The sequence below is a fragment of the Cebus imitator genome, unplaced genomic scaffold (genome assembly GCF_001604975.1).
Source record: "Cebus imitator isolate Cc_AM_T3 unplaced genomic scaffold, Cebus_imitator-1.0 Scaffold561, whole genome shotgun sequence".
In the NCBI taxonomy this organism is placed as follows: domain Eukaryota; kingdom Metazoa; phylum Chordata; class Mammalia; order Primates; family Cebidae; genus Cebus; species Cebus imitator.
This window is the reverse complement of record NW_016107876.1, coordinates 1128393-1140900: the sequence shown is the minus strand read 5'-3', so window position 1 is coordinate 1140900 and position 12508 is coordinate 1128393. Positions and strand designations below refer to the sequence as shown.

The 12508-nt window shown below is 37.2% G+C and overlaps 1 protein-coding gene across 1 annotated transcript; it reads right to left on the bottom strand.

The window, feature by feature from the left end:
• Positions 1 to 11696: 11696 nt before the first annotated feature.
• Positions 11697 to 12236, bottom strand: LOC108294077 (uncharacterized protein CXorf51A-like). The gene is made up of 2 exons (XM_017515819.2): positions 12105 to 12236; positions 11697 to 11921 (listed from the first exon to the last, which is right to left on the bottom strand). Exons 1-2 carry the CDS (start codon positions 12234 to 12236, stop codon positions 11697 to 11699), a joined length of 357 nt encoding a protein of 118 aa, XP_017371308.1.
• Between the last annotated feature and the right edge of the window lie 272 nt (positions 12237 to 12508).

The window sequence follows — 12508 nt, the reverse complement described above, 5'->3', positions numbered from 1 at the left end:
TACCTAGGAGTATTAGGCATTGGCCAAGCACATTTTGATTAAGGGAGAGAGTTAGCCCTGAACATACTAAGACCAAAGGTAGGTGTGACATCCCAGTAAGCTGGGTGAGAGCTTGACCTAACTAGCCTCAGACATTGCATGCGTTTTGAAGTCTCAAAAACATTTTGCTTAGAACCCTCCCAGGCTGTTTTATCATTCTCATTTTAACCCACCTTCTATGTACAAAGCCCTGGAGCATATATACAATTCACTTTCATATGTCTTAGATAGTCCCAACAAGCTTGTTAAGATGTACATCCAATAACTGTTTAGAAAGAAAAAACATTTTCCATCATAGGAAAGTATACCAGGATCATGTTAAGTGATAGGATGGATTCTGCCACTGAAGTCTGGGAGTACCATTATCTCTGCGGAGTGCTACACACATACATCAGGATACTTCTTGGTTACCGACAAAGTGATTTATGAAAGAATACATATACATATACAGTTATGTGTTGCTTAACAACAGGAATACATTCTAAGAAATGTATTAGACAATTTTGTCATTTTTAGAACATCATATGGTGTACTTACAAAATCATAGATGGTATAGCCTTTACACACATGGGCTATATGGTATAGCCTATGATTCTTAGGCTACAAATTTGTACAGCATATGATCGTATTTAATATTGTAGGCAACTGTAACACAATGGTAAGTATTTGTATATCTAAATGTACCTAAACATGGAAAGGATACAGTAAAAATATGGTATAGTGGATTTAAATAATGCAAACCTGCATAGAGCACTTACCATGAATGATGCTTGCAGGACTGGAGAGTTGCTCTGGGTGAGTCAGAATGAGTGGTGAGTGAATGGGAAGGCCAATGACTTTACTGCACACTACTGTAGACTTTATAAACACTGTCTATACTTATGCTGTACTAAGTGTACTGAAAACATGTTTTTCTTCAATAAAAAATTAACCCTAGTTTACTGTAACTTTTTTAGTTGATAAAATTTTTATTTTTTAACTTTTTGGTCCTTTTGTAATCGTGCTTTTCTTAAAACACAAACATGCTATAGAGTTGTACAAAATATTTTCTTTGTATTCCTATTTGATAAAATGTTTTCTATTTTTATCTTATTTTATTTTTTACTTTTTATACTGTTTTGTTAAAAACTAAGACACAAAGACTCACGTTAGCTTAAGCCTACATAGGATCAGGATCAACAATATTACTGTCTTCCAACGCTACCTCTTCTCTCACTCAGTCTCCAGGGGCAAAAACACACATAGAACTATTGTCTCCTATAACAGTGCTTTCTTCTGGAATACCTCCTGAAGGATTTGCTGAAGCTGCTTTGTAGTTGCCATTTTTTAATAAGTAGGAGTACACTCTAATGATAAAAGCAATGATTAAAATGTAGCAAACACATAAACCAGTGACCTTGTAATCTTTCTTTCTTTCTTTTCTTTCTCCTTCCTTCCTTCCTTCCTTCCTTCCTTCCTTCCTTCCTTCCTTCCTTCCTTTCTTTCTTTCTTTCTTTCTTTCTTTCTTTCTTCTGTCTCTTTCTTTCTTTCTTTCTTTCTTTCTTTCTTTCTTTCTTTCTTTCTTTCTTTCTTTCTTCTTTCTTTCTTTTCTTTCTTTCTGTTCTTTCTTTCTTTCTTTCTTTCTTTTCTTTCTTTCTTTCTTTCTCTTTCTTTCTTTCTTTCTTTCTTTCTTTNTTCTTTCTTTCTTTCTTTCTTTCTTTCTTTCTTTCTTTCTTTCTTTCTTTCTTTCTCTTTCTCTCTGTTTCTCTCTCTCTCTCTCTCTCTCTCTTTCTTTCCTTTTTTTGTCTTGCTCTGTCACCAAGCTGGAGTGCAGTGGCACCATCTTGGCTCACTGCAAACTCTGCTTCTTGGGTTCAAGCGATTCTCCTGCCTCATCCTCCCAATTAGCTGCAACTACAGTCTCCACCAAGCCCAGCTAATTTTTGTATTTTTAATAGAGATGGGGTTTCACTATGTTGGCCAGGATGGTCTTAATCTCTTGACCTCATAATCTGCCTGCCTTGGCCTCCCAAAGTTCTGGGATTACAGGCATGAGCAACCGTGCCTGGCCAACCTTGTAAATTCTTATCATTATCAAGTATTATGTGGTATACATAATTGTATGCTCTATACTTTTATATGACTGTTAGTGCAGTAGGTTTTTTTATACTAGCATCATTGCAGTGTGTTTGGGCACTGGGACATTACATCAACTATGATGTCATCAAACAATAGGATTTTTTCAGCTCTATTATAATCCTGTGGGTCCACTGTCATGCACATTGTTCAAAACGTGGTTATTCAGTGCATGACTATATATGTATGCATGTGTGTGTGTGTGTGTGTGTGTGTGATAGGTGAGAACATGTGATATTTGTCTTTCTGTGCCTGGTTTATTCCACTTAACATAATGATCTCCAGTTCCATCCATATTGTTGCAAATGACAGGATCTCATTTTTTTATGGCTGAATAGAACTCCATTGTGTAATTGGATTATTTGTAACATAAAGGATAAATGCTTGAGGTGATGAATACCCTACTTTCCATGATGTGATTATTTCTCATTGTATGCCTGTATCAAAACACCTCATGTACCCCATAAGTATATATACCTACTATGTATTAATACCCATAAAAATTAAAATTAAAACATTTTTAAAAATGTTGAGGAATATCAACATTACATTTCTACAGTATTTTATAGTTTAGTAAGCACATTGATGTACATTATCTCGTATAATCCTGCTGAACTTCCTCTGAAATAGTTACTGTCCTATCTTACAGTTGAGGAAACTGAAAATCATAGTTAAGGGACTTGCTCATTGTTTGTTAAAGCAGCTCCATGCTCCACGCTTGAGCCCAGATCTTCTGGCTATTATTCAAAAGTTTTAGCCACTTTATTCTTGTTATGGAAAACCTTTGCATTTGTCCATTGTTAACAATGATGTTTCAAACACTTTGGTAAAATTCCATAAATACATTATGCCATGTAACATTTTCTAAAATAGCAAATCTAAGAAACTGTCTTCTGGAAAATATCATAAAGCAGTTATATATTTTCCTATAATGGAATGATTTGAAAAGAAAGGTCAAGGGAGAAAGTGAGTAGTTCATTTGATTAATAGGGTTACTAAGGAAATAGGAGTCTTTCACTTTTTATGTTTTCAAAAATCAAATGCTTTGAATGAACACCACAGTTAAAGAGGTGGTGAATTGTTGCCAAAGGCTATTGTGCCTGAACATAATAGCATTTGTTTGAGGAGTCTTTTTTTTCTGAAAGACAAAATACATTTTACAGAATCCTCAAATTAATTCTGCAGCCAAGTTGTATGAGAAATGTCATAATTTTGTAGGTAATTTGCAGGTAAAGCCACTGTATTATAGACCTATGAAGAGAGCATTACTGGAAAATCTCCAGTGACATCCAGCAGAAACCTATTCCTAGAAACCTTGGGTCATTTTGTCCACCACAGTTTGCCTCAGTTTCCCATCTGTACAATGATGGATGGACTTTGCTAAATAACATATAAAGAGCCATTATAACTCTGATGTTCCATAGTTCTTGGAAATTCAATCAACTATCTTACTAAAGATATTTTTTCTTTGGTTCTAAAAAGTATCGAGCATTTATACCTATCACAATTGAATCTGAAAATTCAGAAGAGTTAAAAGAACAGAGCTCCTTCTGACCTAGGCAGAGATGTCATTAACCTTGCATGAGTTCTGGCCCTTAAATTTAATTGGGAGCACCTGAACCTTAGATCAAGCCAGGCAGTCTACTCCTGACTCCTACTAACTCTGGGTAAAGCACCCTAGGCTTTCTTCTTTGATTTCGGTGAGCAAACAATTGGGCTCACTTAAATATAGCTATTATAAAGGAGAATCAATGAAATGTATGGGAAAAGGCTAAAGCTCTTCTATTGTAAAGCTGTTTTGAAAATAACACATGTACACATAGAGGGGAACACCACACTGGGGCCTATTTAAGAGTGGAGGGTGGGAGTAGGGAGAGCATCAGGAAAAATAACTAATGGGTACTAGTACTTTTGTCACCTGAGTGACAACCTGTACAACAAACTCCATGACACACATTTACCTATGTAACAAACCTGAAATGTACCCCCTGAACTTAAAAGTTTTTTTTTAAATAGTACATTCTTATTACAGCTAGATGAATATATGTAATATGTATTTAATAGTTAATAGCTCATTTTTCTTCTTGGAAAATAAGGCTTTTATTGGCTGAGTGAGGTTTTTAATATTTTTTAATCAAATGTCAGCTTTCGCACAGAAGTGGTATGGATTAATATCAAAGGATTCAAGTAATAACAGAAGCAAATCATACTTTTTCCACCTTACCTCTCTAGCTTCCTGATGCCTTGAAAAGTCATGCTTCTTTTAAAAGTAGTAATGATAAGGAAACTGTTTTGTTCTAAAATCTCGTCAATTTCTATATCCAAACCTTATACAATGTTAGTTAGCACCATTGTGAATATTAAGGACTTGCCCGATTTTCTAAAAGACTTTGTATTTACTTTAGCTATATGATAATTGCTGCAAATTGAATAATTTTAATAAAGTATTGTAATTTTAAAAAGGCTTAGACCCAGACTTTTCATATTTGTTAGCTAATATTTTCTCAGTTTATCTTTTGGGATCCATCTCTAATGTTCTGGTCATTGGTGACATATTTGTTGTCTGTGGCTTTTATTGCCAATTATATGGTGGCCATTTGGTGTTAAAAATATGTGTAAAGGAAAATGTATCCTTTAAAACATCTTGTACTTTGGATCAGACTCAACATAGATGAAAGTAATCTTGCAAGTTCATTAGTCCTTTTCCCTTTAACTTTAAATCTTTTACCAAAAAAAGGGGGAAAAACCCGTTGACTCAAAGCATATGTGATGGTTAAGGATCACTCACACAGGTGAGCTGAATTGAGCTCATTAGTTGTTAAATGCTTACAGCTGTTAGGTTTGACGTTGAGGAAATTATAGAAGACCAGACACATTTCTCCACTTAACTTTAACTGGGGAAGATTTGAAGCAAGCATCCTAAAGGAAAATATAACTGTTATGAGAATTCATTTTCTTAGATTTGCAAAGTAAAATAAAGAAAAAAATGAAAAGCAAAAACACAAACTTCCAAAGACTTCTTGAATTAACAAATATAGCAGGAGAGTTTGAACAGCATCTTGTTTTGAAAGGAAGTTTATAGTGGGAAGTAATTTAAACGTCTTAAAGTCAACTTAATGAAATGTTGAATTTCTCTGCGGAATTTCTAACATTTTTATCTCTCAAATTTTGATGACAGATTGAAATTTAAAACATTTCATCGAAAGTTGAAATCTTTTATATTCTATGTAATGGATTGAGACCTCCTAAAAATGTCAAAGACAGAATTATCTCTGTGGCAGATAGCCTAGAAAATGTTCTCAATTTAATGTTAGGAGCATAAAGCATGTGGATGGCTACGTTTAGAAGTAAAAGATAAAAACAATAACCTTGGAATTTTTTCTGAAGAGAGTTTTATTGCCTAAAAGCAGCAACAAGCATAGCAAAGTGAAAGATGTAGAGTTGCTCATTTCTGAAAATTGAATGTCTATTATCCAATCCATCTTGCACACAATTGCCACATAAAATATCATTATTGTTACAGTATTCTCTTACCCAAACACTTCTAGTGGATCCCAATTGGGAGCCAGATTAAACCTCGGAGTCTTCTTCCAGTAGGGAAGTCTCTCAAGTATTCAATCTTAACCCACCTGTCACTATATTAGGACTGACAGCCATGGTCCAAACTGAGGGATTGGTCAGCCTCCACAGTTTAAGCATCTAAATTGAAAGCCCAATATTACTGACACACAAAGGAGAAGGCAAACACTACACATCTAAACAGATTGCTTTTTAACCAAAGAAATTACAGAGTTAGAGAAAACGAATAATTGAAAAAAACTGTGTTGATAAGATTTAATCCTTGGGCTCGTGCTGAGTATTGGCAACCCCAGGGCATAGAGATTAATTGTGGGTGGAAAGGGTGAGAATCTTACCTTCAACAGAAGCAGGAGCGGAGTCACCAGGAACATATCACCTTTCTTATCAAACTCAGCCCCTCTTTACTCGATCCATTGTTCTTACTACATTCTACTGTGTCTTTGTTCATGTGCTTCCCCAGTCATAGAATATCTACGAAGGGGTAGTATAGTATAGTGTTTAAAATACAAACTGCCTGTGCTTTAATCTGCCACTTACTTCTTTTTTCTTTTTTCTTTTTATTGTCTTTTATTGTACTTTAAGTTCTGGGGTACATGTGTAGATCTTGCAGGATTGTTGCATAGGTACACACATGCCATTGTGGTTTGCTGTCTCCATCCCCCGTCACCTATATCAGGCATTTCTCCCAGTGTTATCCCTCCCCAACCTCCACACCCCCCACTGTCCCTCCCGTAGCCCTCCACCCCAGTGTGTGATGTTTCCTCCCTGCGCCCATGTGTTCTCATTGTTCAATACCAACCTATGAGTGAATACATGTCGTGTTTAGTTTTCTGTTCTTATGTCAGTTTGCTGAGAATGATGGTTTCCAGATAAATCGACGTCTCTATAAAGGACACGAACTCATCATTCTTTATGGATGCATAGTATTCGATGGTGTATATGTGCCACATTTTCTTTGTCCAGTCTATCATTGATGGCATTTGGGTTGGTTCCAGGTCTTTGCTGTTGTAAACAGTGCAACAATGGACATGTGTGTGCATGTGTCTTTATAATAGAACAGTTTATAATCCTTTGGGGATATACTCAGTAATGGGATTGCTGGGTCAAATGGAATTTCTGTTTCTAGATCCTTGAGGAATTGCCACACTGTCTTCCACAATGGTTGAAATAATTTACACTCCCACCAACAGTGTAAAAGTGTTCCTATTTCCCCACATCCTCTCCAGCATCTGTTTTCTCCAGATTTTTTAATGATCGCCATTCTAACTGGTGTGAGATGGTATCTTAATGTGGTTTTGATGGCTGAATAGGAACAGCTCCGGAGTGCAGTTCCCAGTGAGAGAGATGCAAAAGGTGAGTGATCGCTGCATTTCTAACCGAGTTACCAGGTTCATTTCAATGGGACTGGTTGGATAGTGGGTGTAGCCCAAGGAGGGTGAACCAAGGCAGGCATTAAATGAATAATAAGAGAATACTGTGAACAACTGTATGCTCATAAATTCAAAAATGTAGAAAAAAATTATCGATTTCTTAAAAAACAACCAACTACCAAAAATGAATTTTAAAAAATTATATAAGTGATATAATTAGTCCTATAACTAACAAAGAGAATGAATTTGTAATTTAATAAGTCTCCTCTTATCTGTCACTATGTGAGACATACTTTTAAATTCCACCATAATTGTGAACACCCCAGCCACATGGAACTTTAAGTTCATTAAACCTCTTTCTTTTCTAAATTTCCCAGTCTCGGGTATGTCTTCATCAGCAGAGTGAAAATGGACTAATACAGTAAATTGGTACCAGAGGAGGGGGTGCTGCTGATAAGATACAAGAAAATGTGAAAGCAAGTTTGGCTTTGCCCAAAATGCTGATAGTAATATGAACAATAAAGTCCAGGCTGAGGTGGTCTCAGATGGAAATGAGAAACTTGTTGGGAACTGGATCAAAGAGACTGACAGCATTTTGCCCCTGCCCTGGAGATTTGTGGAACTTTGAACTTGACAGAGATGATTCAGCCTGACAATACAATTAAGAAGAAAATTTCATTTTCTGAGGAGGAATTCAAGCCGGTTTCAGAAATTGGCATAAGAAATGAGGAGGCAAATATGAATTCCTAAGACAATGGGGAAAATGTCTCCAGGGCATGCCAGAGATCTTCAAGGCAACCTCACCTATTAAAGACCTAAAGGCCTAGAAGAAAATGGCTTCATGGACTATGCCCAGACTCCCCGTGTGGTGCGCAGCCTAGAGATTTGGTGCCCTACATCCGAACCACTCCAGCTGTGGCTGAAAGGGGCCAATGTATGGTTCGGCCTGTGGCTTGAGAGGGTGGAAGCCCAAGCCTTGGCAGCTTCTATGTGGTGTTTAGCTTTCAGGTGCACAGAAGTCAAGAATTGAGGTTTGGAAACCTTTACCTAGATTTCAGAAGATATATGGAAACACCTGGATGCCCAGGCAGAAGTTTGCTGCAGAGGTGGGCTGCTCATGGAGAACCTCTGCTAGAGCAGTGCAGAAGGGAAATGTGGGATCAGAGCCCTCACACAGAGCCCTTACTGGTGTACCACCTAGTGGAGCTGTGAGGAAAGGACCACCATCCTCCAGACCCCAGAATGGTATATCCACCAACAGCTTGCACGGTGCACCTGAAGAAGCCACAGACACTAAATGCCAGCCCGTGAACGCAGCCAAAAGGGAGGCTATACCATGAAAAGCCACAGGAATAGAGCTGTCCAAGGCCATCAGAACCCATCTCTTGCCTCAGCATGACCCAGATGACAGACATGAGGTCTAAGGAGATCATTTTGGAACTTTAAGATTTGATTGCCCCACTGGATTTCTGATTTGCATGGGGCACAGAATGTTACTTACAAACAAAACAAACAAATGAACAAACAAAAATAACTATGATGCACACAGCAACTTGAATGGGTCTCAAGACATTTATACTGATTAAAAAAATTTATCTCAGAAGTTTACATAGTGCATTATCCAATTTATGTGACATTCTAATAACAATAAAATTAGAAAGACAGAGAACAATTTACTGAGTTTCAAGGATGGGGAAGTGGGAGAAAAATGGTTGTGCTTATAAATGGTTAGTGTGAGAGTTCTTTGTGATGTAAATTGTGTTTATCTTGACTATAGCGGTAGTCATGGAAAATTCTACAGGTGATAAAATTACACAGAATGTAACACACACTTACCTGCACACACATGTGTGCATGTAAATCTGGTGAAATCTGAAGAAGGTAAATGGATTTTATTTCTGTTGATTTATTAATGTGATACTGTACTGTGTTTATAGCAGACATTACCATCAGGAGAATCTGAGTGAAGGATATAAGACATCTATTTCTCACAATTGCCCGTAAATCTCCAATTATCATAAAAAATAAAATTCAAGCAACTTTGCAGTATCATTTTAGTGCTGATAAACTCTCAACAAAGTAATAAAAAAATACAAAAAAGAATATAGTATTGACATATGCAACAACATTGATGACACTCAAAATTATGCTGAGTGGAAGAAGCTAGATAAAATTAAGTACCTAATCTGATCCCATTTATATGAAATTCTAGAATTGCAAACTAACCTACAGAGACAGAAGGAAGATCAGTGAGTTTTTGGGAATTGGGAAGAAGTGGGAGGAAAAAGTACAAGGTGGCAAAAAACTAAACAAACCTGATGTGGTGACAGATAAAGTTATTTTAATTGTGGTGATGGTTTCACAGGTGTATATGTGTCAACTCTAATTAATTGTTTATTATTACAGTCTGTTACATCTGAATAAAGCTGTTTAAAAGAAAACCAAAAGATGCCAGACACGAGGACCAAAATATGAGTATTTGAAGAAAAAAATGCATTCCACCCTTGACATAATTAGTATATTTAAAACCAAATGAGGAATGCTTTTTAATGCCCCCTCCTCAGTAGAACACATTTTCAGTAATAATCATAAATCAAAACAAGAAATAACAAGGATTAATAAAGAAATATGGTGTAATTGTTTTAAGTGAGCCATATATATGTATGTATATATGTATTAGTAAAGGTAAAATATAAAATGGCATTTTAAGAAACCCAAAAATTGTGCAAAAGGGACAAATTAGTCAATAAATTACCCAGTTGATGTCACATTGTATTTCTTTGAATTGGTCTGTGGTTTTAAAATAAGTATTAAACAGTTAAAGAAGAATACATTTCACTTTTAAAGATACAGTTCAACTTTACAAAGTATTTTTGTTTAAATGAAGTAAAAATTTGAACTTCTCAAACAAACATTTATACTTTGCCATTCATATTTTGTTATATTAACTTAGGCATCATACAAACAAGTGGTCACATGGAATGACAGCACCTGAAAAACTCAAATTATCCCTTTATTTTAAAATCAATCAATCATTGTACTATTATTGTTTTATAAATATTTTAGAAATCTAAATGCTAGTATATGTGTGTCATATAGGGCCACGGATTATGACTCAAAGTGCACTGCAAGAAATACCAGATCCTTAGGAACTTGCTTTAGAAAGAAACAGCAACAATTGAGTCATATGATATCTGAGGCCAATGGTATAAAAGAAAATTATCTGCATCAATTTCCTTCTAGAATACAATGAGTATTCATTAAAATATAATGATAAATTGTGCTATTTTTGGACCACTCTCACAGAACCACGATTAAAACTTACTGACCACAGCAATCTTTTAAAAAGTAGACCAACAAAACATTTTCGAGGAAGGAAAGATAAAATAGTTGTTCTAAGAAGCTGGCCCAGACAAAAAAAAGAGTATATATCTTCTAATTCCATTCTTATAAACCTCTAGAAAATAGAAATTGATAATCACAGAAAGCCGATCACATCAGTGGTCAGTGATTTCATTTTATTTTATTTATTTTTTTTAGAATGGTGGTTGAAATATGGGCAGGGAAGAATTGCCAAAAGGCATAAGAAATTTTTAGGGGGTTATGGGTGTGTTTACTCTTGTAGTCATGGTGATGGTTTAACAAGTGCCTATGTGACAAAACTCATCAAATTGTATGCTTTTTAAGCATGTGCACTTGGTCATATGTAAATTATACTTCAGTAAAGCTGTTTAAAAATGATATTCTCTTCACAGATAAAAACAGCTTTGGAAAAATAAAAATAAAAGATGTTTGGAGAGAGAGCTATGTTGTTTGAAAATTCTCTGTAGACAGTGATCTCATTCATGGCCTCCTGATCATCCCAGGCATACCCCTCCCAGCACAATGAGGAGCCACACCTTTCAGTTTTGATTGGTCAGCAAGGCACTCTCCCAGCCAATGAGAGCTAAGAGACACTAAGGCAAAGCTCTCATTCAAGTCCTGTGCTACAGGCAGACCACTCCCACTGCCCTGCTCCCCTCAAGCTTTTTAAGAAAGTGGGTTAGTCAGTATTTGGTTGCTTATATCATAGGGTTGGTTGTACCCCATACCTACCACTATGAGATAGATGGCCCGCAGGTTATTTATTTGTCTATTATTGGGAATAGTACTGCCACCCACAAACCTCACCCCATACAGGTTCTGACAACACACTGAAGTCACGCCCCCTCATTCCCCACCAAAACACACACCGGTAGAAACATCAAGCCTCTTTACTCTTTGTGTACTAAAGTTTTCAGGAAAATTGTCTTCAGTGCTTAGTCCTGAGCCAGTCCTTACCCCCCCAATATCTGGTGTGGACCCGTTGGTCTGGCCCCAAACCCCACAGAACCCACCTGCCTGCCTTCTCACGCACATCTCCCTCTTCCCTTCACTTTTTCCTTCCCCACCATCAGAGAACCCACAGAAACATATCTTTTCAATTCAGGTTGATTTTATTTTCATGATTTTAACCTGTTGGTGTAGAATTCATTGTCTGTCTGATTGTTTACTTCTCAGTGGCCAGACCTCTAGAGACGTCACAGAGGTGAGGTCTCTCTTTTCCCTTTGAAATTATTGGCTGCTCAGGTCATCACTTGAAACGCTGGAGTTCTCCTCAGTCTTTTGGTCTTTTTCTGCCTCTTCTTTCTTCATTTTTTCTTTCAGCCGGTGATAATGACCATACAGTATTGGCCCTTTAGCTTTCTTAAGTTTTCTTGTAGGGGTGTCAGTTTCAGAGGCTTTTTGGCTTGAGCTTCCTCGAAGGGGTCTTTTTGCCTTCATGGTGGTCTTTAGCCCCTATAGAGACAACACAGGGCAGAGCGCATTGGTTTTGGGAAAGGTAGGAAATGCATAAGAATGGACTTTATGAGAAGGGGTGTGAATTGAGGAGGGAGTTTTGTGAGGCAAGGGAAGGATAGGAGTCTTGGGGTTGGGGAATCAGTGGGGCAAAGAGAAGGGGCTTGGGCAGGATTATCTCACCTTAACACCACTTCTGGATCTTGGTTGACAGGGAGTCTTCCCTTTCTTCCTCCCTTTGGTTCTTGGGGTTGATGGGGTCTGCTTGTCCACATCTTCATTAGGCTCCTGTGATTTACTGGCCACCTTCGCCATACTGAAGTCTCCCAGTGGTCTACTCAGAGCTCCTGACCATCCTATGTATACCCTTCCCAGCACAATGAGGAGCTATGCTCTTCAATTCTGATTGGTCAGCAAGGCACTCTCCCAGCCAATGAGAGCTAAGAGACACTGAGACGTCACAGAGCACTGCTTTTGTCACCTTTTTGTGAGGTGGGGGGAGGGTACCTGGGGAGGCTTAGACATCAGAATGTACCACTCCTGCCACCTCTGTTTTGGGGGATGATATAAAGACAAGGATAACCTGG